General features: G+C 43.8%; 1 protein-coding gene across 2 annotated transcripts in view; it reads right to left on the bottom strand.

The window, feature by feature from the left end:
• PAPLN (papilin, proteoglycan like sulfated glycoprotein) overlaps positions 1–19,365 on the bottom strand; it is a 111,474-nt gene that overhangs the window by 61,803 nt on the left and 30,306 nt on the right. For both annotated transcript variants that reach the window (XM_088471269.1, XM_088471268.1), the window contains exons 2-3: positions 8,436–8,635; positions 6,753–6,814 (exon numbers count right to left, since the gene is read on the bottom strand). In XM_088471269.1, coding sequence (XP_088327395.1) covers positions 6,753–6,809 — 57 coding nt within the window. In that variant the 5' untranslated portion in view covers positions 6,810–6,814; positions 8,436–8,635. The remainder of the gene's footprint in view (positions 1–6,752; positions 6,815–8,435; positions 8,636–19,365) is intronic.

The raw sequence follows: 19,365 nt of genomic DNA on the forward strand, positions 1-19,365 counted from the left end.
GCATTCTCTACGTGCCACCCACAGCCTGCAGTCACAGAGCTGTATTAAAGGAGGGGGCACAGAGGGCACGTCACCCAGGCCCCCCCATACTTTAATCACAACGCCAGTGCAGAGCAGGAACTGCACTGCGAGCTGGAGAATAGAAGGAGGGAGGTGGAGACCATAATCCTCGCTTTATAATATTTTTTCTTATGCTTAAGCATTGATTTTGTTGAAAGTACCAATAACGCTAAAGGTTTAACTCTCTTGACAGTGAATATTGCCATGACTGGGTAGGTAGGGGCCCCAATGCATTGCTTTGCTGGTTAGACAGCCCTGGCCTCCGCACCTAGTTTTTAAATAGTTAGGAATAGGGTAACCAGAGGCGGGCTGGGCCGGGGGGCAGGGTGCCATGTGCCCCCCGGGCCGCACCGTCACCTAGCGTCCTGGGCCGCCTCCTCCACAAAAATGTAGTAAAACAAGACTGTGATACTGCTGCACATAGGCGGCCGTATCGCACCTGAAGACTGCTCTCTGTGGGGGGGGGGGGGAGAGAATGGAAGCATTCAAGGCTTCCAGACAGGGCGCGTGGTGTGGGCGGAGCGGCACTCACAGCTGCCGACACACCCAACTCCTGGCCGTGCAGCTACTGTGCAATAAAGTTTTTTTTTTGTGAAAGCACTGGCGTGCGTGACGCCCTGACGTCACGCCGCGCCGCTCTAGAGACAGGACAGAGCAGAGGAGCCGCGTGCGGAACAAGGTAAGAGGAGGAGGGGGTTGGCTGGGGAGTGGGGACATTCAAAGGATCCTGGCTGGGGAGTGGGAACAGAAAAGGCTGGGGGCTGGTGCTGGCTGGGGAGTGGAGGACATAGAAGGCTGGGGCTGGCTGGGGAGTGGGGGAAATAGAAGGGGGCTGGCTGGGGAGTGGAGGCATAAAAGGCTGGGGCTGGCAGGGGAGTGGGGGACATAGAAGGCTGGGGCTGGCTGGGGAGTGGGGGACATAAAAGGCTGGGGCTGGCTGGGGAGTGGGGGACATAGAAGGGGGCTGGCTGGGGAGTGAGGACATAAAAGACTGGCGCTGGCTGGCAGTGGGGATATTGAAGGGGGCAGCTGGGGCTGGCTGGGGAAACTGAAGGTGGGCTGGCTGGGCACATAGAAGGGTTGCGCCTGGGGCTGGTTGGGCACATAGAAGGGGGGCTGCTGGGGCTGGGGACACAGAAGGGGGTCTGCTGGGGCTGGCTGCGGACTTAGAAGGGTGCTGCTGGGGACACAGAAGGGGGTCTGCTGGGGTTGGGGACACAGAAGGGGGCTGTTTGGATTGTCTGGGGACACAAGGGGTCTGCTGAGGATGGATAAACAAATGGGGGCTACTGGAGCTGGGGACACCATTTAAGGATGGGCCGTCACCTATGGGCCAGTGCTCTGTACTTGCCCCCCAGGCTAAAAGTTGCCAGCCAGCCCCTGAGGGTAATCTATTAATAATCAGCAGCAGCATAGACTATTTCAGTGAATAAGTACAAGACTGCCTGTGGCAGGCAGGGCTGGCCACAGAAATCTTGCTATCCGGTACACTTATCTTTTTGAGGACACCCTATCCCTTCCCGGTAGATACAAATGTGCAAATACGTAGTAGATCACTGAATGTAACACTGTAATGTACAGACACAAGATAATCATACAATCGGGGGTCAACTACACAATGCAAATTCACAGTATATGCCACACTGCAGACATATATATACAGTCAGGTCCATAAATATTGGGACATTGACAGAATTTTCATATTTTGTCCTCTATTCACCACCACAATGGCTTTAAAATGAAACAAACAAGATGTGATTTAACTGCAGACTTTCAGATTTAATTTGAGGGTAATTACATCCAAATCAGGTGAACGGTGTAGGAATTACAACGGTTTCTATATGTGCCTCCCACTTTTTAAGGGGCCAAAAGTAATGGGACAAACTAAACAATCCTCAATCTAACTTTCACTTTTTAAAACTTTGTTGCAAATCCTATGCAGGCAATTACAGCCTGAAGTCTGGAACGCATAGACATCACCAGACGCTGGGTTTCATCCCTGGTGATGCTCTGCCAGGCCTCTACTGCAAATGTTTTCAGTTCCTGCTTGTTCTTGGGGCATTTTCCCTTCAGTTTTGTCTTCATCAAGTGAAATGCATGCTCAATCGGATTCAGGTCAGGGGATTGACTTGGCCATTGCATAACATTCCACTTTTTAGCCTTAAAAAACTCTTTGGTTGCTTTTGCAGTATGCTTTGGTTCATTGTCCATCTGCACTGTGAAGCGCTGTCCAATGAGTTCTGAAGCATTTGACTGAATATGAGCATATAATATTGCACGAAACACTTCAGAATTCATTCTGCTGCTTTTGTCAGCAGTCACATCACCAATAAATACAAGGGAACCAGTTCCAATGGCAGCCATACATGCCCACACCATGACACTACCACCACTATGCTTCACTGATGAGGTGGTATGTTTTGGATCATGAGCAGTTCCTTTCCTTCTCTTCTCTTCCAATCACTCTGGTACAAGTTGATCTTTGTCTCATCTGTCAATAGGATGTTGTTCCAGAACTGTAATGGCTTTTTTAGATGTTGTTTGGCAAACTGTAATCTGGTCTTCCTGTTTTTGTGGCTCACCAATGGTTTGCATCTTGTGGTGAACCCTCTATATTCACTCTTGTGAAGTCTCCTCTTGATTGTTGACTTTGACACATATACATCTACCTCCTGGAGAGTGTTCTTGATTTGGCCAACTGTTGTGAAGGGGTTTTTCTTCACCAGTGAAATAATTCTTTTGTCATCCACCACAGTTGTTTTCCGTGGTCTTCCGGGTCTTTTGGTGTTGCTGAGCTCTCCGGTGCATTTTTTCTTTTCAAGAATGTTCCAAACAGTTGATTTGGCCACACCTAATGTTTTTGCCATCTCTCTGATGGGTTTGTTTTGATTTTTCAGCCTAATGATGGCTTGCTTCACTGATAGTGACAGCTCTTTGGATCTCATATTGAGAGTTGACAGCAACTAATTCTAAATGCAAATGTCACACCTAGAATCAACTCCAGACCTTTTACCTGCTTAATTGATAATGAAATAACGAGGGAATAGCCCACACCTGTCCATGAAATAGCTTTTGAGTTGATAGTCCCATTACTTTTGGCCCCCTAAAAAGTTGAAGGCACATATTGAAACTGTTGTAATTCCTACACCGTTCACCCGATTTGGATGTAATTACCCTCAAATTAAATCTGAAAGTCTGCAGTTAAAGCACATCTTGTTTGTTTAATTTCAAAACCATTGTGGTGGTGAATAGAGGCCAAAATCTGAAAATTCTGTCAATGTTGCAATATTTATGGACCTGACTGTAGTACAAGGGACAAAATGAACTTACAAATGTATATGGCATGGATTTCTGTCTAAGCTTGTTATTGGTCTATGGACCTGATCCAGACTTACATTCAAACCTCGATGGTTTGCGTACAATTGCAATGGTGGGTAGACTTCGCATGCACATGACCCACATTGCACATGTGCAGAATGGGTCCAGTATCATTGCACACAGTGCCACCTAAACCGCAGCCTTGGGGGCTGGAGCAGGGGCAGCACTGGGCAGCGCGTGTTGTCCCCGTTTTCTATGAGTGCCGAGGCCAGTGTCTGTATCTAGTGATGCAGATTTACTGGCAGCGGAGATGAGGAAGCCATACTGAGTAGCCTTAGCCAATTCTGCAACTGATGGTTGCGATCTATATCTGACGCAGCGTCTCCAGATGCAGCTTTCGGATCTGAGATGCCAGCAGTAGGCTTCTTTTTACACAAGACGCCGCCTGCAGTATTAGCATAATTTCCACAGCTGCTGCATTCAAAGATACAGCGTCCATCTCTAAATCAGGCCCTCATACCTAACGGAGAACCTGCACCTAGCATAGGGCTGGTGCACCAAGTGGAATGTCAGAGTATAAAGACGCTGACAGTGGGCGTCCCAGTCCTTGCACATACAGACGCACGGATGTACACCAGGGAAGAGCTTGTACCGGTATTAGCATAAAGTTGCAGTTGCAACACCAGCAAAAGAAGCACACGCGGACGTGCCAGCATCAGCCTCAGGCCCTATATGTCTGATGCTATATAGTAACCTGCCTTTAGCAGTCTGATAACTCCTTCCCTTATAACATTACATTGGATAAACTAATATTGATATGACTGAGAACAGTCTATTCAGCCCTGTCCTGCTTTTCATTTGGTGTCAGGACAGATCTTACTCAAATAACCATATAGACCATGCTTGCTGGACACTACCAATATTAATAATATAACTTGACACTGACATAACTCATAGGACAACGGTTTTGTACATACCGACTTTATGCTACAGCAGACACATTGATTTACCTGGTTACTGCTTAGACTCTTCATATAAAAATAAAGTTGTAGCTTTCTATGCTCCTAATATAGGCATCAGTTTAGATAGGTGATTAATGCACTCTCTGAGATGTCTCTGTAAGATTTATGCTATTGGATAGAATTCAGTGTAACAGTAAATCATTCATATAAAAACTGCTCTCTCCACACATTTGACAGGAGATAAAATAAAACACACCACACACTAAGGGCAGACAATAACTGTATATGAGCAGCTACTGTACCGCGCACACACCCACAGATTAATTCCTACAGTTAAAACACTTGTGGGAATATATATATTTAGTCCACAGGCAAAATGATCTCATGCTTGGCATGCTATCTGACAGCAATTACCTGACTTACTGAACTAAAGCATAATTACACTTAAGGATGTAGAAACAGTAGGTATTATTTAGCAAAACTACATTGGAAGCACAGAGAAGAGTCTGGCATGTGTGTGTGCCAATACATTTCTTTGTAATTTACAAAGTTTCATTGTCTTAGGCCAGGGATGGGGAACCTCAGGCCCGGGGACGTCGGAATCATTTGGTCTGGCCCTCTGAGCTGTTTTCTGCTAGCCTCATCTGGCTAGAGGGTGCCTAGAATGGCACCCTGCAGCCAGAATCTATGCAGCAGCGCCGCCTGGAGCATCCTTAGGATGCTTCAGACGGTCACACTGCTGCCCTTACAGCTCCCCGGAGCATCCTCTGGATGCTCCGGGCATTGCTGTATTCACCGGCGATTATGACCCCACCCCTGTGTGATGTCACATGGAGGGGGCGTGACCTGCACCAGACCCCGAAAATAATGTTCTAGATATCAAAATGGCCCTCGGCAGAAAAAAGGTTCCCCACCCCTGTCTTAGGCCCACAGAATGCAGCAAGCACCAAGCATAAGAGTAACCCTGAAATATAGAGGAGTTCTGACCTGCACCTCTGATCATGGTTAGAATAAATTTTGTATTTAGGGGATGTAAACCTGCGAGAGATTCAGAATGTCCCAATTAGTTCCTGGGATAAATGTAAGAACAGAAGGGGTTTCTATATGTCTGTGCTTCTAAATGGCGTTTCTCAAACCAAGAAAAATGCTGCCCATGGTAAATAAACTAGGTGCCAAGGAATTAAGAAATATTTATTAAAATGTGGCTATCATAAACAGGGGTTTCCACTGGTGATAGCATTTTACCCTATATATCTAGGGGTCACCACAGGTGATAGCAGTGCAATAGCTATCCCAATACAAAACCCAAGCCTCAGGTTTTGCCCAGGGCATTTAAAACGGCAATAATACTGAATGCAAAGACTGGCGCGTTTTGCAATCAATGTTGAAAGATGGTTTTGAAGCCCCATTGCTTAGTAATATGCCCCCAGTGTAGGGTTTCAGTTCCACTTCTCATTTGTTATCCGGTTAGCAGGGTAACACAATGCACATATTCCTTCAGACATATCCCTTCAGTTAACTCTTAAAGCTCTGGGCCATTATCACTGAGGCAGCTGAGTATCACTTAACCACTGTTGCCTTACTTTAATTTTAAATTACAATAGAGATTCCGACTTATCGCCACATTTTAATAAATCAACCCCTATGTTCTTCTCCATACTCCCCTGGGCAGTGTTTTAATGCTCAGTTTCCATGTAACAATTTTATTCATATGTAAAATAGCTGTATAACACACTTCTCACACTGACCTTAGGGCCCGATTCAGAGCCGGACGCTATTTGCGGTAGTTCGTCCAGAAAATAGGGGTGGCTATTCAAATGAACCGTTCGCTCTTTGCGGTCTGTTCACGCCTCTATGTCTGAACGAGCGAACAAAACTTGCGGTCGTTTTTTGAAAAAATACGCCCCCTGGCCGCTCGCATCCTACGTCATGTCCGCTATTTATTACATTAATCGAGTACATCGACCAGCGTATGAACTGCTCGCTATTCTTGTGGTTGGTTTTTGCTACCACAATCTTGCGAGCAGTTCTGGCTATAAAATAACCCAGTGACGTGGTCAATGACGCTGCTGTATTAATTATGCACACCCATAAAACGCCCGTTTTGACCTTTAAGCACGCCTGCGTTCGGATCTCCACTCCCCATTTTCAAACACCTTCTCCTGTTACCACCCACATACGCCTCATTCTGTCACTCAAAATAGCAGGCATTCGCTATTTAGCGAACAAACGATTTTCGGCCGCACTGACTGGTTCGCGCATGCATATTACGATCCGTACACATGCGCAGTTGGGCAAACATCGCTCGGAGTGAACGAGCGGCCGCTTACGAGCGGCTCTGAATCAGGCCCTTAGAACCTTAGAAGTTGTAGTGTAACAAGATTATGAAACATTACAAAAGCTTGTACTTACTGAGTATGCAGAATCCAGTACCAGCATAAATGTGACTAACAGTAATAGTGTCTTCATTTTACCTGTCAAATAAATGGTCAGTAAATTAGCACAACATTAGAAGGAGCTGTGCTGGAAGCAAATACTAAAGGTTATAATGTATATAATGAATGATGTAGCTACTCAAAGTTATTTTATTCCCTGTGTTGCATGCTAGATGCCCCTGTACACGGACTCAGTACTTAGCAAGGTCCTCTTTTTCTTTGCACAGGGGTGCTAAAAGGAAGGATGGGGGAGCGGGTACTACTTACATGGGCCTGAAGCAGCAGGGGCACCTAGGTTAGTAGCACATTGGGCAGGGAGAGAGAGAAGACTGCTGCTGTCTACTGGCAGCAGTCTCTCTCTCCAGGCCAGCACACGCTGAGGTGGATCCAGGGAGCATCCTCCTCTCTCCCCCTGCAAGTGTTCCTGCCCCTGTGGATCTACCCCCTGGCTGAGGGAGGGCAAATTTGCCCCCTTTCACAGTGCGCATGGCAATTGGGCTTTTAAATAAATAAAAAAATATGGAGGGGGCGTGTTGTAAAATGAATCCCATTAGAGGCAAATATTTTGTTGGCAGAATTATACATGTGTAATTATACATTACAAAGTCTTCCTACCTTAGTAATGTCCCTGGTTCTTTGTGAGATAATAGGTTGTATTTACATGAACGTTGGTTCAGGTACACAACATAGCTACTGCTACTACTACACAGTTTTGTAAGCACTTTCACATTGTGATATGAGAGGTTGATGCTCTAAAGGTGCCTACACACATCATTAAGGAAATTGCATAAGCATAACACTATACTAGCATTTTTGTTCCAGATTATAAACTAAAGCATTCTTAGACAGCTCAGATAAGAATTCCTGGGCAATAAGTAAATAAATAGCACAAAAAAAAAAGAGAATTCCATGTAAATTCTTGGAAATACACAGAAATGTTATATACTGATAACACAAATTCTGAAGCCGCGTACCCACTACGCGATGTTACTGAGCGACTGCACGATTAGGACATCGTGATCGTGCAATCGCTCAGTAATCATGCACAAATCGGGCACTATTATGTCGGAAACGACCAGCGATGCGCGCTCCCGCTGGTCGTTTCCGACATCAAATCATCTACTGAACATGCTGGTCAATCTGCCGGTAACGACAGATTGCCCATCTTTAGAGATGACTGATGTACCTACACTGATGGATCAATCGTTCAGTGTAGGCAGTGCAGGGGGAAGGGGATCGACGGTACGATTATGATGTCGTAATCGTACTGTTGTGCCGGTATCTGCTAGAGGATACGCGGCTTACGCTTGGAGCATCAAAGGTGTATATTTACTAAAGTGAGAGTTTTTAGAAGTTGAGATGTTGCCCAAAGCAACCAAAGATTCTACTTAACAGTTAACTAGCATTTAACAAGAAGATAATAGCTAGAATCTGAGCAACATCTCTACTTCTAAAAACTCTCACTTTAGTAAATATAGCCCATAATGTGTACATTATAGTCATAAAAATGTCTGTACTTCTAAACAAAAGCACTGACAGATTTCTAAACAGAAGTTTAAATGATGTCATTGGCAAACATATAGTTTAAGAGACACTAAACAGGACTATTGTTCTGGTCCCAGATAGCAAAACCCCAAGCAACACGTACATACAAGCTTACCTGTTCTTCCCAAACGCTTGCCTTTGGCTCTGTGTGTGCGCCAACATGCAGAATGGCAGGTCGTTTCATGCCAAGCTTTGAGCCAGCTCCCAGTCTCACAGGCCAGCCAGGTTCATTGCTGTTTGGCTTCTGTCTGATTTATTCTGTCATACAAGAGGGCTTCATCCAATATACAAAAGTCCCAGATGTTGTTAAATGGACTGAGGAAGACAAATAAATGATATTCCCAGTGTTAAATCATATTACTGCTAATGTGACAATTCTCTAACGTTACTCTCAAAAGCAAAAGAAAATTGATACATTTGAGTTCGTCAAAATAAAAATGTCTTCACATCACATCAGCTACTGGTTTATTTAGTGGTGTAAAAATGACAACTGATGTTTGACATTACCCTCTCATTCAGCCAATTGAGACCTATGATATTTCTACTTAAACAACTAGAATACTTGCTGAATCTGTCTACTCCATGGAACAACAATGACATAAAAAAAAAAGGCTGCCAGAAAAATGTATAGACAAATGAAATGGCAGATAATGTTTTATTCTTGATTAATATAACACAAAGTTGAAGGAGAATTGGCTTTTAAAATACCAGTTTTTCACCTTGGTGGTTATGATCAAATACTATCCTGCTCTGTAGTTTTAGATAAACAGGAGCCATATGTGGAGAACAATTTTGTCCTCAGCAGCAGGACGACCATAATCCTCCTGGCTGACAAGAAGTAAAGTGTTATGTATCTTATCCTGGCATATAAATAGAGCAAAGGAATAACACCAATACATTTTAACAAAATAAATTAATCAAAGTGGAAACCATAAAAGTTGTGTATTCTTATTTTTTGTGTTAGCTGTAATATTTACTTATTTTACAAAACCGTAAACATATTTTATATCTACATTAAAAAAAATGGGTCTATTCACTAATCCTTGGAGATAAGGTAGACAGAGATAAAGTACCAACCAACCAACCAGCTCCTGACATTTTTCAAACACAGCCTGTAAAGTGACAGATAGGAGCTGATTGGTTAGTACTTATCTTTCTCCTCTCTGTCTCTCTGCAAGGCTTAGTGAATAGACCCTGAAGTCTGTAGTCTATAGTTATCACAACTGAGTAGAGTGGTTGTTAATGGCCAAAACATACTTTCAGTTACTTTTTGTTTTGGGAGTAAAATGTGCAAAATAGACAACAAGAGTATTTAGCAAATATAACCTATATCCTAAGTATAACCATTTGCTATATACACGCTCTTGTAGATTGTATATTTTTTTTAGTATTTCAAATGTTTACTGTAAAAAGGTCTATGAGCAGATATAAGTATAACATATACAGTTCTGAAACCATTTCCAACAGAAGATTTCTGAATAAGGAAAACAACATCCGAAGCATTGACCATTTTTACATTAAAGAGTGATGGAGGAGAGGAGAAGTGATGGTGTAGAATACGGTTTGGAATGGAAGAGAGGAAATGAAAAGGAAGGTGAAAATGAGCAACGAAGAGGAAGAGGAGAGGGTGCAGAGGGGAAGCCGACGGACAGAATCCCGACCGCCGGTTTCCCGACTGTCTAATCCCAGCAAGGGCTAAATGACAGGCATCGAAATCCCGACGCCTGTCATTTTACCTACGCCGGGAGCCCGACACCTGGCTTACCGATTGAAGGTAAGTCGGGTGCGGACAGCCATGGGGGGAGAGGGTTAGGGGCTCCTGGGGGAGACTTAGGGTTAGACAAACCAGAAGTTTAGGGTTAGGCTAGGGGAAGGGGGGAGGTAAGGGTTAGGAACCCCGGTGCAGAGTACCATGCAGATGGCTCAGTGGAAACTATGGGCCTGATTGTAAGCGGCCGCTCGTTCGTTCCGAGCGATGTTTGCCCAACTGCGCATGCGTACGGATCGTAATACGCATGCGCGAACCAGTCAGTGCGGCCGAAAATCGTTTGTTCGCTAAATAGCGAATGCCTGCTATTTTGAGTGACACGAGGAGGCGTATGTGGGTGGTAACATGGGAAGGTGCTTGAAAATGGGGAGTGGAGATCCAAACGCAGGCGTGCTTAAAGGTCAAAACGGGCGTTTTATGGGTGTGCATAATTAATACAGCAGCGTCATTGACCACGTCACTGGGTTGTTTTATAGTCAGAACTGCTCGCAAGATTGCGGTAGGAAAAACCAACCACAAGAATAGCGAGCAGTTCATACGCTGGTCGATGTACTCGATTAATCTAATAAATAGCGGACATGACGTAGGATGCGAGCGGCCAGGGGGCGTAGTTATCCAAAAAACGACCGCAAGTTTTGTTCGCTCGTTCAGACCTAGAGGCGTGAACAGACCACAAAGAGCGAACGGTTCATTTGAATAGCCCCCCTTTTTTCTGAATGAACGACCGCAAATAGCGTCCGGCTCTGAATCAGACCCTATGTGCAGTTTGGTTTTCCTGAAATACGATCACACCCGAACGTAGGAGTTCCGAGTCGAATTGAGTCCGCGTTCAGAAGCACTTTGGAATTTCAAGTCGAACAGAGTCCCGGCTTGGTTCTGCTGTCAGTTCAGAACTCGGATTTAAAATCCGAACTCTGGTTATGGATTGCATGTAAGCAGGTCCAATTTACATGATTTTAGCTGTTTTATTGATTTTTAAAACACTTGTGGGTAGTTTTACCAAAACGATGATGAATCAGAACCAAAACCAAAATTGAGGGGTTCGCGCACATTTCTAGTGGAAACAGTTAGAATTCCCTATGACTAAACAAACGGAGAATGGGATTGTAAGGCGCTGTGGAACACTTGTGGCGCCATATAAATAAACAATAATAATAATAATTATGTAACAATAGACAGGGTCTACAAACACGATCAAATGATTTACAAGAATTGTTAAGTATGCTAGTCATACTGTATATTCCATACGATGGAATTCACATACTGTTAATAATCATTAATTGAGGGGGGGTAGACTTTTGGCTAGTTGGCAGGTTCCTATTGTGGCTGGAAATGACGGACTTAATTTCAGAAAACAATGGAAAGGCAGCACTGCTTGCCTGACAGGGAATGAGTGAGTTGGGAGACACCCCTGGAGTGAAGTCAGGATTATTATACATGGGGACAATGGGATCGATGACTTGCTCCTGCTGGCCCATATAACATGGCAGGGAGGTAATTGCTATATAGACATTGGAGGACTTGCAAAAAGAAATTGCATTATTATATCTAAAACGTAGCATGTAAAAGACCTATGCACAAAATACATGTATTATATTTGCCCAGGGTGGTGCATTGTTTCACAATTTACTCAGCCAGTAAGCATTTAGCTGCTGTACAAGGAATAACTTCTGGTCATAAAAGTAACGGCTTCCCCTTATGCTGGCCATACACGCTGCAATTATCGGGACGATCCGCCTGATATCGGCGGATCGCCGCGATAATTGTAGCGTGGGGGGGGGCCACGAGGGTTAAATAGTGCTCGGTCGGGCATGCTGGATTGTCCAGCATGCCCGTCCGATGTGATATTTACCCGGTAACTGTCGGCCGCATCGGGCAGTGTATGCCCAGCGCGGCCGACAGACCGACATTTCCTGTGTTCCTTCCTACAGAAGGAACAGGGAAATGTCTCCTCCCCCGGGGGCGGAGCGCAGATGTCGGGCTATACACTGTGAGATTTCTCTCACAGTGTATGCCGCGGACATCTGCGGCTGGCAGCCGGCCAGATAAAATATCTGTCGGTCTGACAGACATTTTATCTTGCCGTGTATGCCCAGCATTAGTGATGGGACACACATTGTTACTAACTAGAGATGAGCGGGTTTGGTTCCCTGAGAACCGAACCCACCCGAATTATGGCGATCTGAGGCAGATACGAGTCGGCTCGGGTTTTCCCGCCTGACTCGGATCTGAAAACGAGGCAAAACGTCATCATCCCGCTGTCGGATTCTCGTGGGTTTTGGATTCTATAAAGGTCCCGCGATTCGCCGCCATTTTTCATTCCGGCTGTGGAGAGTGAAGAGGGAGGGAGCTGGGAGCTGTGCTGTTGTGTTATTGTTAATTGCACGCTGACGCTGTGCATAGGGGCTGGCTACTGTTGTCCTGTCCATAGGGGCTGGCTGTCTGTTGTTGTCCTGTCCATAGGAGCTGGCTGGCTGTAGTGCTGTGTTGTCCAGGGGGTGCTCTGTCCTTCAGGGGTGCTCTTCACCCACCCCCAGTGTGAAAAAAATAAAAAAAATTTAGTGTTAGCCACACTTGTCATCAGTGCAGGGGTGCTGTGCTGCTGTCTGTTAAGGGGCTGCTGCCTCTTTTCAGGGGTTCACCCCAGTGTTAAAAAAAAACAAAAAAAACAATTTTTTTTGTGTGCGTCTCAGCCACACCTGGTTGTCACTGTCATCGGCGTAGCTGCACAGGGGTGCTGTGCTGCTGTCTGTTGAGGGGCTGCTGGCCAAAATAATAAAAATAAAACCAACAATTTTTTTTGTGTGTGGTTGTGTGCATAGTGAGCATGGAGGACAGTCACATGACCAGAGAGCAGGATCCAAATACCAGTCTTGTAGCTGACGACAGCAGTCATGATGACGATGCAAGGCCGCCAACGTCATCTATGAACGCTGATGTACCAGTGCTTAAGTCAGGCCAAAAAGTCAGGCCAAAAAGTCAGGCCAAAAAAAATCTACTTTTACCCTGTTAAAGCAAAAAAAATTTAAAGCTAAGTCAGCTATAAAGAAACCAAAAATTAGCAATATGCCATTCACTGCACAAAGTGGCAAGGAAAGGAGAAGGCATTGGCCTGCATTATGACTAATGGTTCTAGTGATAATTTAAGCCCCTCTGCTTGTAGGAGAGGTACAAAAAAAAATTAAATTGTTAAGACGAGTAAGACAACGGAACCAAATGTGTGCTCGGAAAAATCAGAAATCCCAGAGGAGAGTCCAAGTGTGTCCGCAGTTGCCATGTGTGAGCCTGACCTTTCTAACTGTACTTGAATAGGATCCTCCTTCCACCATTTGTGTGCCTTCTGATGTAGAAATCAAGGATGCTTCTGTGGAATTTCACGAGGAGGATGAGGAGGAAATTTATGTAGTTGGCAATAACAACAAGGATGACGAGTATGTTGATGATGATGATGAGGATGTTGATGGTGAGGATGTTTGTGCATAAACGGTAAATCAGGCAACAGTTGTTGTCCATGGTGGGAAAAATCCCATTGTTGCCATGCCTGGGCAAAGGACCAAAAAATCCACTTCTCATGTGTGGAATTATTTCCACCCAAATCCGGACAACCTTTGCCAAACCATTTGTAACCATTGCCAAGTAACAGTGAGTATAGGTAAGGACCTTAACCATCTTGGAACCACCTCCCTGTTACGTCACTTGCAGCACACTCATCAAATTGGAAAGGATATTTCAAATTCCAAAACTTTGGGGACATAAAACCGATCAACAATCAGTTAAGTGTCACCTAGCTGCTCCCTTCTATCTGGATCCAAGCGCCTGCAATCTCCACCACCAACACCTGCATTATCATCAACATCCTCATTTGTCATCGGAAGTAGTCCTGCATCCAATTTCATAAGCATGACTGACTCCTCTCCTATCTGTGATTCCTCAGAAGGATCCTTGAGTGCTACGCCTGCTGCTGCTGCTGGGGGTGGATCTTCATCCCAGAAAGGGACCAAGAAGACTACTACTAGTAGTAATTTAAAAAAAACAATTGACTATTAAACAGTCCTTTGATAGACTAAGTAAGTATAACAGCTGTCACTCAGTTTCACAGCGGATCACTGACGCCATGACGGCTGTACTAGTATTAGATGGTGAAATAATAAAAAATGAGGATGATAGTGTGAAGGAAGTGCAAAAGGAGGATGAAGGGGAAATTTGTGCCCTATCTGATGCTAATGTGGATGTTGATGATGAGGATGTGGTTTGCGTAAATCAGCCACCAGTGGCAGCAGTTCTTGCGCATGCTACAAAGAAAGCCAGAAAGGCCACGTCTTGGGTGTGAAATTATTTTAATCTAAATTCTGACAACAGTTGTGAAGGCATCTGTTCCATTTGTAAATCCAAAGTTGGCAGAGGAAGGGACGTTAACCATTTAGGCACCTCCTCCCTGTTACGTCATTTGCAGCGAGTTCATGCAATTTGTTTAACAAAATTATAATTTGTAAATTAATAACAAGCAGTCCAGTATCAGCTACTAGCAGTTTGGACCAGCACATGTAATCTCCACCACCAACACCCTCATCATGAACCTCCTCCTTAATAATTGAAGGTAGTCTTTCCAAAAAATGTTTATTGGGGCCCAAACAAACCAAGGTGTTCAGCCACGAAAGTGTCAGTTCTACTGGCTAAAGTGCTTGGTTTGTTAAACTGTGCATGTCCTTTTTAATATCCCACATAAGAGTGGGTGGGAGGGACAACAATTCCATCTTGCACCTCTTTCCTTTACATTTGGCACAATTTGGGGCATTGCCGACTGACATTATTATAGTTTATTAAACTGCCATCCTATCTGCCACTGCTGTGTGGTAATGTTTCATAAATGTCCTATATTTTTTTAAACTGCCGTGCGTTTGTGCCGCTGCTCTGTCGCTTACTTTAGCCAGCCAGCTCGCTGCAGCCTTTGGCCTATATTGGTGAAAAATAGTGAAATCAATATTGTGAGCTGTGAGGTGGTTAAAAATGCCTAAAAATGGCTGAAAATTATTGTTATTAAGGTTAATATTACTGTAGGAACAAAACCAAGCCCAAATGATGTGGTTTTAGCTGTTTATATAATTTTTTTGAAAAAATACAGATCCAAAACCAAAACCGAAAAACAAAACACCAAGGAAAAAAAATCCAAAACCAGATTCAGATCAAGATCCAAAACCAAAACTCGGGTGTCGGCGCACATCTCTATTACTAACATGCAGACACTGCAATAAAGAATAAACCCAGAGATACCCACCACATATATTTACTAGTACTGTACATACTGTAGGTGCTCTCCAGTTCAACCCTCCTCACCAGGGGCGTCTAAAGAGAGGAGGGGCCCGACTGACGCGGCTGGCCAGCCACCGGAGCATTAGTAGACTCCGGGCACTAGAGTGTGCCTGGAGTCTACTGCGCATGCGCAGAACAACGAAATATGGCCGCGGTGGCTTGCCAAGCATTGTCCTCCCACTTTTGGATGCTGACGGACAAGATGGGCCCTAACCTTATACACATCTAAATGACACACATTATGCTTTGTTCTCCTTCAGTTTACATTATTACAGAAAGACCTTCAGCTAAACCCTCATATTACAGAGACCACTTTACACACACCAATAACCTCTATTCATAGAGTGTCATCCACATTCTGAAATAATATTGCAACACAGTTATGTCAAACAGGCACACAGGGCCGGATTAAGGGGGGGGGCGACAGGGGCGGTTGTCCCTGGGCCCCCACACAGGGTCGATGTGACCCTGCCGAGAACAGGTGTCCAGCGGCACCTGTTCCCGGAGGGTGGCCGGGCTCAGAAGCGGCGGCTGTTCTATTGCATGCAGTAGCATTGTTAGTGCTGCTGCATATAGCATAGACTCAGAGCGGCTCCCAAGTCCCCTCATCAGCGTCATGTGATACATGTCCATGATGCTGAGGAGGAAACCCAGGAGCAGCTCTGCCGGCCAGGACACAAGAGAGGCTCCGTATGGGGCTGGAGGGGGGTGCGGGACCGTCTAGTCACAGGCGCCTTGTGGCTGCGGGGGATGGGGGGTAGAGTAGGCACAGGCGCCGTGTGGCTTGGAGGGGGCCCCCCTGCAGGCACACATTACACTCCATGCACTCCCCTTGTTTTTTTTATTACACCCACAAGCACTGGTCTTTATCCATAAACCTTCATAAACCTGTAGCTGCACTGCCTCAAACGTTACTCAGCACTACTTCCAAAATCACCAATAACAATGTACCTGTTCTGCTTCATCACTGCACATACTAGAAGGCACTTCCTGTAAGCACACCACGTAACACTTACCAATTACACATATAAAACAACCTGCAACCATGGACAATAACGGAGTACCTTTTGCAAATTGCTTATATAAAGTATTCAATTCTATTATCATTACAATTAGATTGTCACAACATGTTATATCTTGTAGGACTGTGCTATAACATAATTATTGTTGTATGAATATTAAGATTATACAAAATCTATGGCAGGCATAAGAATGATGGGAGAGGTTCTCTAAAGTGGGAACGATCTCTCTATATCCAGGAATGCCTGTAACTTCCAAATATTATACCACTAACATGTATTCTATTCATAGTTGCCTACCCTCCCGCATTCTGTTTCAAACTTTAATCATCTACTGCCCCTAGATCAAAGCCCCCGGATTACTTGGATTCTTCACTGCAGCTTGGGGGCCAGCAAGGACAGTGGTTTGCAGCAATCACTATGACTGCTGTGCGGGCTCTGCAGCCTCTGCTGTCAATTCTCAGCAACTCCTTGTTGGACCCCTGGCTGTAGAGAATACAGCTTGCTTAACCCCTGTGATCAGGGTCTTCTTATCTCAGTGTCTCCTGCTACAAAAAGGACAATAGAACAATAAGTTTCAAATCTGTTTTTGTATTTTACCAAGAGATGATTAAAGTTAGTCTGTAATTCTTATCATATGTTCCCAAATGTAAAGCAAACAGAATATGCTGCGCTATATAAATAGTTTTTAATAGAAAAATAATAATAAATATGTGATAAACAAATTTTAATTAGGGGAAATATAGGTTTGAAAGTAGTTGAACAATATATATCTAGAAACACATATTATCAAACTTGTTCCTCAGGATCCCAAACAGTACATTTTTTCCGGGTCTTCTCACAAAAACACAAGTGAAATAATTATCTCCACCTGTGGATCTTTCAAAATGTGTCAGTGAGTAATGAATACACCTGTGCACCTGCTGGGTGACCTGGAAAACGTGAACTGTGTGGGGTCCAGAGGACTGAGTTTGAGAACCACTGCTCTATAAGCTTGATCTAAAGATAAGTATATTTTATGTAGCTGGTTAATACACCAATTTGTAGTGGACTATAGGCAGCCTGTTTAAATACTATCAGGATCCCAAACACAATTCCTCGGCAACATATTCTCAGTCGACCCGGCAAGAAATATGCGCTTAGGGTCGAAATCACACAAGGTCAAATTGTATTTGGAATTTATTGCATAGGCATCACATTTATCATATATATTGTGCTGAGTGAAAACAAAGAAATATTACAGCAAATAGTTGCAAGCAAGAAATCGAGTATTGCATGCAACAGTGTTGGGGGTAAATTTACTAAAGTGAGACTTTCTAGAAGTGAGTTTTAGAAAAGATGTTGCCCATAGCAACCAATCAGATTCTAGCTATTATCTTGTAGAAGGTGCTAGTCAAATTTTAAATAGAATCTGATTGGTTGCTATGGCAACATCTCTTCTAAAACTCTCACTTTAGTAAATTTACCCCTTAGTATCAACACTTACAAAATTTCCTAAAATATATTGTTACTTATATAGAAATCGCTCACAAAAAGCATTTAAGCATAGATACGACCATAAGTGGAGCTAGACACTCCCATCGGTTGAAGCATGATACGCCCCCTCAACGGCGCTCAGTGTGGCACATACTACTACAAACTATATACTCCCTAAAACTAGTTTTCAAAAGTAGACAAGTATGATTCTATTTGCATATTTTGCAGAATAGGCTGAATATTAAAAAGTAAAACCAGAATAGATGAATCACGGCGACTAATTAGTCAGTCTCCTCCAGTAATATACAATTGGTGCCAGAAGACTGGTTCCCTACATGCAGCTTTTATTAACTGTGCTGTATCAGATACACTTATAATCAGATTAGACATGCCTACAATCTAACATTGCCACTTCTCCCATATTGTGGTGCCTTGTACCTCCTTGCCTACAAGAAGCAGGACTGCTCCACAAAAACTGAATGGTTAGCAGAAATAAGGGGCCTATCCATTAGCAGATGTATTTCTGAGCGATGAAAGACAAAAGATATCCCTTGAAAATTCGGTGGCTGTGCTGAACGATATCTATCATGTACATGACAGATTTTGGCAAACAATGAACGATATCGCATGACATCATTCAGGGAGTGGATTTTTTTTTCTCTGTAGCTGCTGCTCATATCTTTCGTTGTTCACAGCATATAAACTGCACAATATTGCTAATATCGTACAGCTATATGCGATAATTGGCCAACATGTTGGAGAGATGATAGATGCGATTTATCGGCCGCGGGAGTGCGCATCTGTCATCATTCAGGGCCTAACGATTAGCAGATATAATGAACGATTGAACGATATATCGTTAATTTTATCTGCTAATGGATAAGCCCCTATAGTAAGGCCAAGGTAAAGCTACACTAGATACACACCTGAATGATGTCGCTCACAATCTGACCTACTTTATGACTTTCTAAGCAATGAAACAACCTTGATAACATCTGATTTCGAGTGTACACACTAGTGACTTATTGTTCCGATCTGAATGATTACACTGTACAATAAAGAAATACTTTCAATTTGTTTACTTTCTAAAAATAGTCATGTTACTAACTTGAGGTCAAGAAAAAGGAATATGAATTCATAATGTTGCACTAGTTTTTGAGCTACACTACTTGCGCTATATGTACTTCAGTAATGTAGTCATAGTGAAAAACTAATTTAAAATAACCTGATATTTTCTTGATACAACATAAACAGTTGTTTCAATTCGATCAGTATTGAAAGGGATGGAGCTTCTCAGTAGCAGTCCTGGGGTGCATGCTGCTTTGACGTAATTTTTATTTTGAACAGACAGAACCGAAATTACCATCTTAAACAGTGACCTATTCATGAGATTTCTCTTTGCCTGTTGCATGTACTCCTCTTCTGGGGCTTCCCTTGTCACTGACTAACAGTAGTCCGCAAGCATAGAAGCG

The sequence above is a fragment of the Taudactylus pleione genome, unplaced genomic scaffold (assembly GCF_031769625.1).
Source record: "Taudactylus pleione unplaced genomic scaffold, aTauple2 ptg000113l, whole genome shotgun sequence".
Taxonomy (NCBI): domain Eukaryota; kingdom Metazoa; phylum Chordata; class Amphibia; order Anura; family Myobatrachidae; genus Taudactylus; species Taudactylus pleione.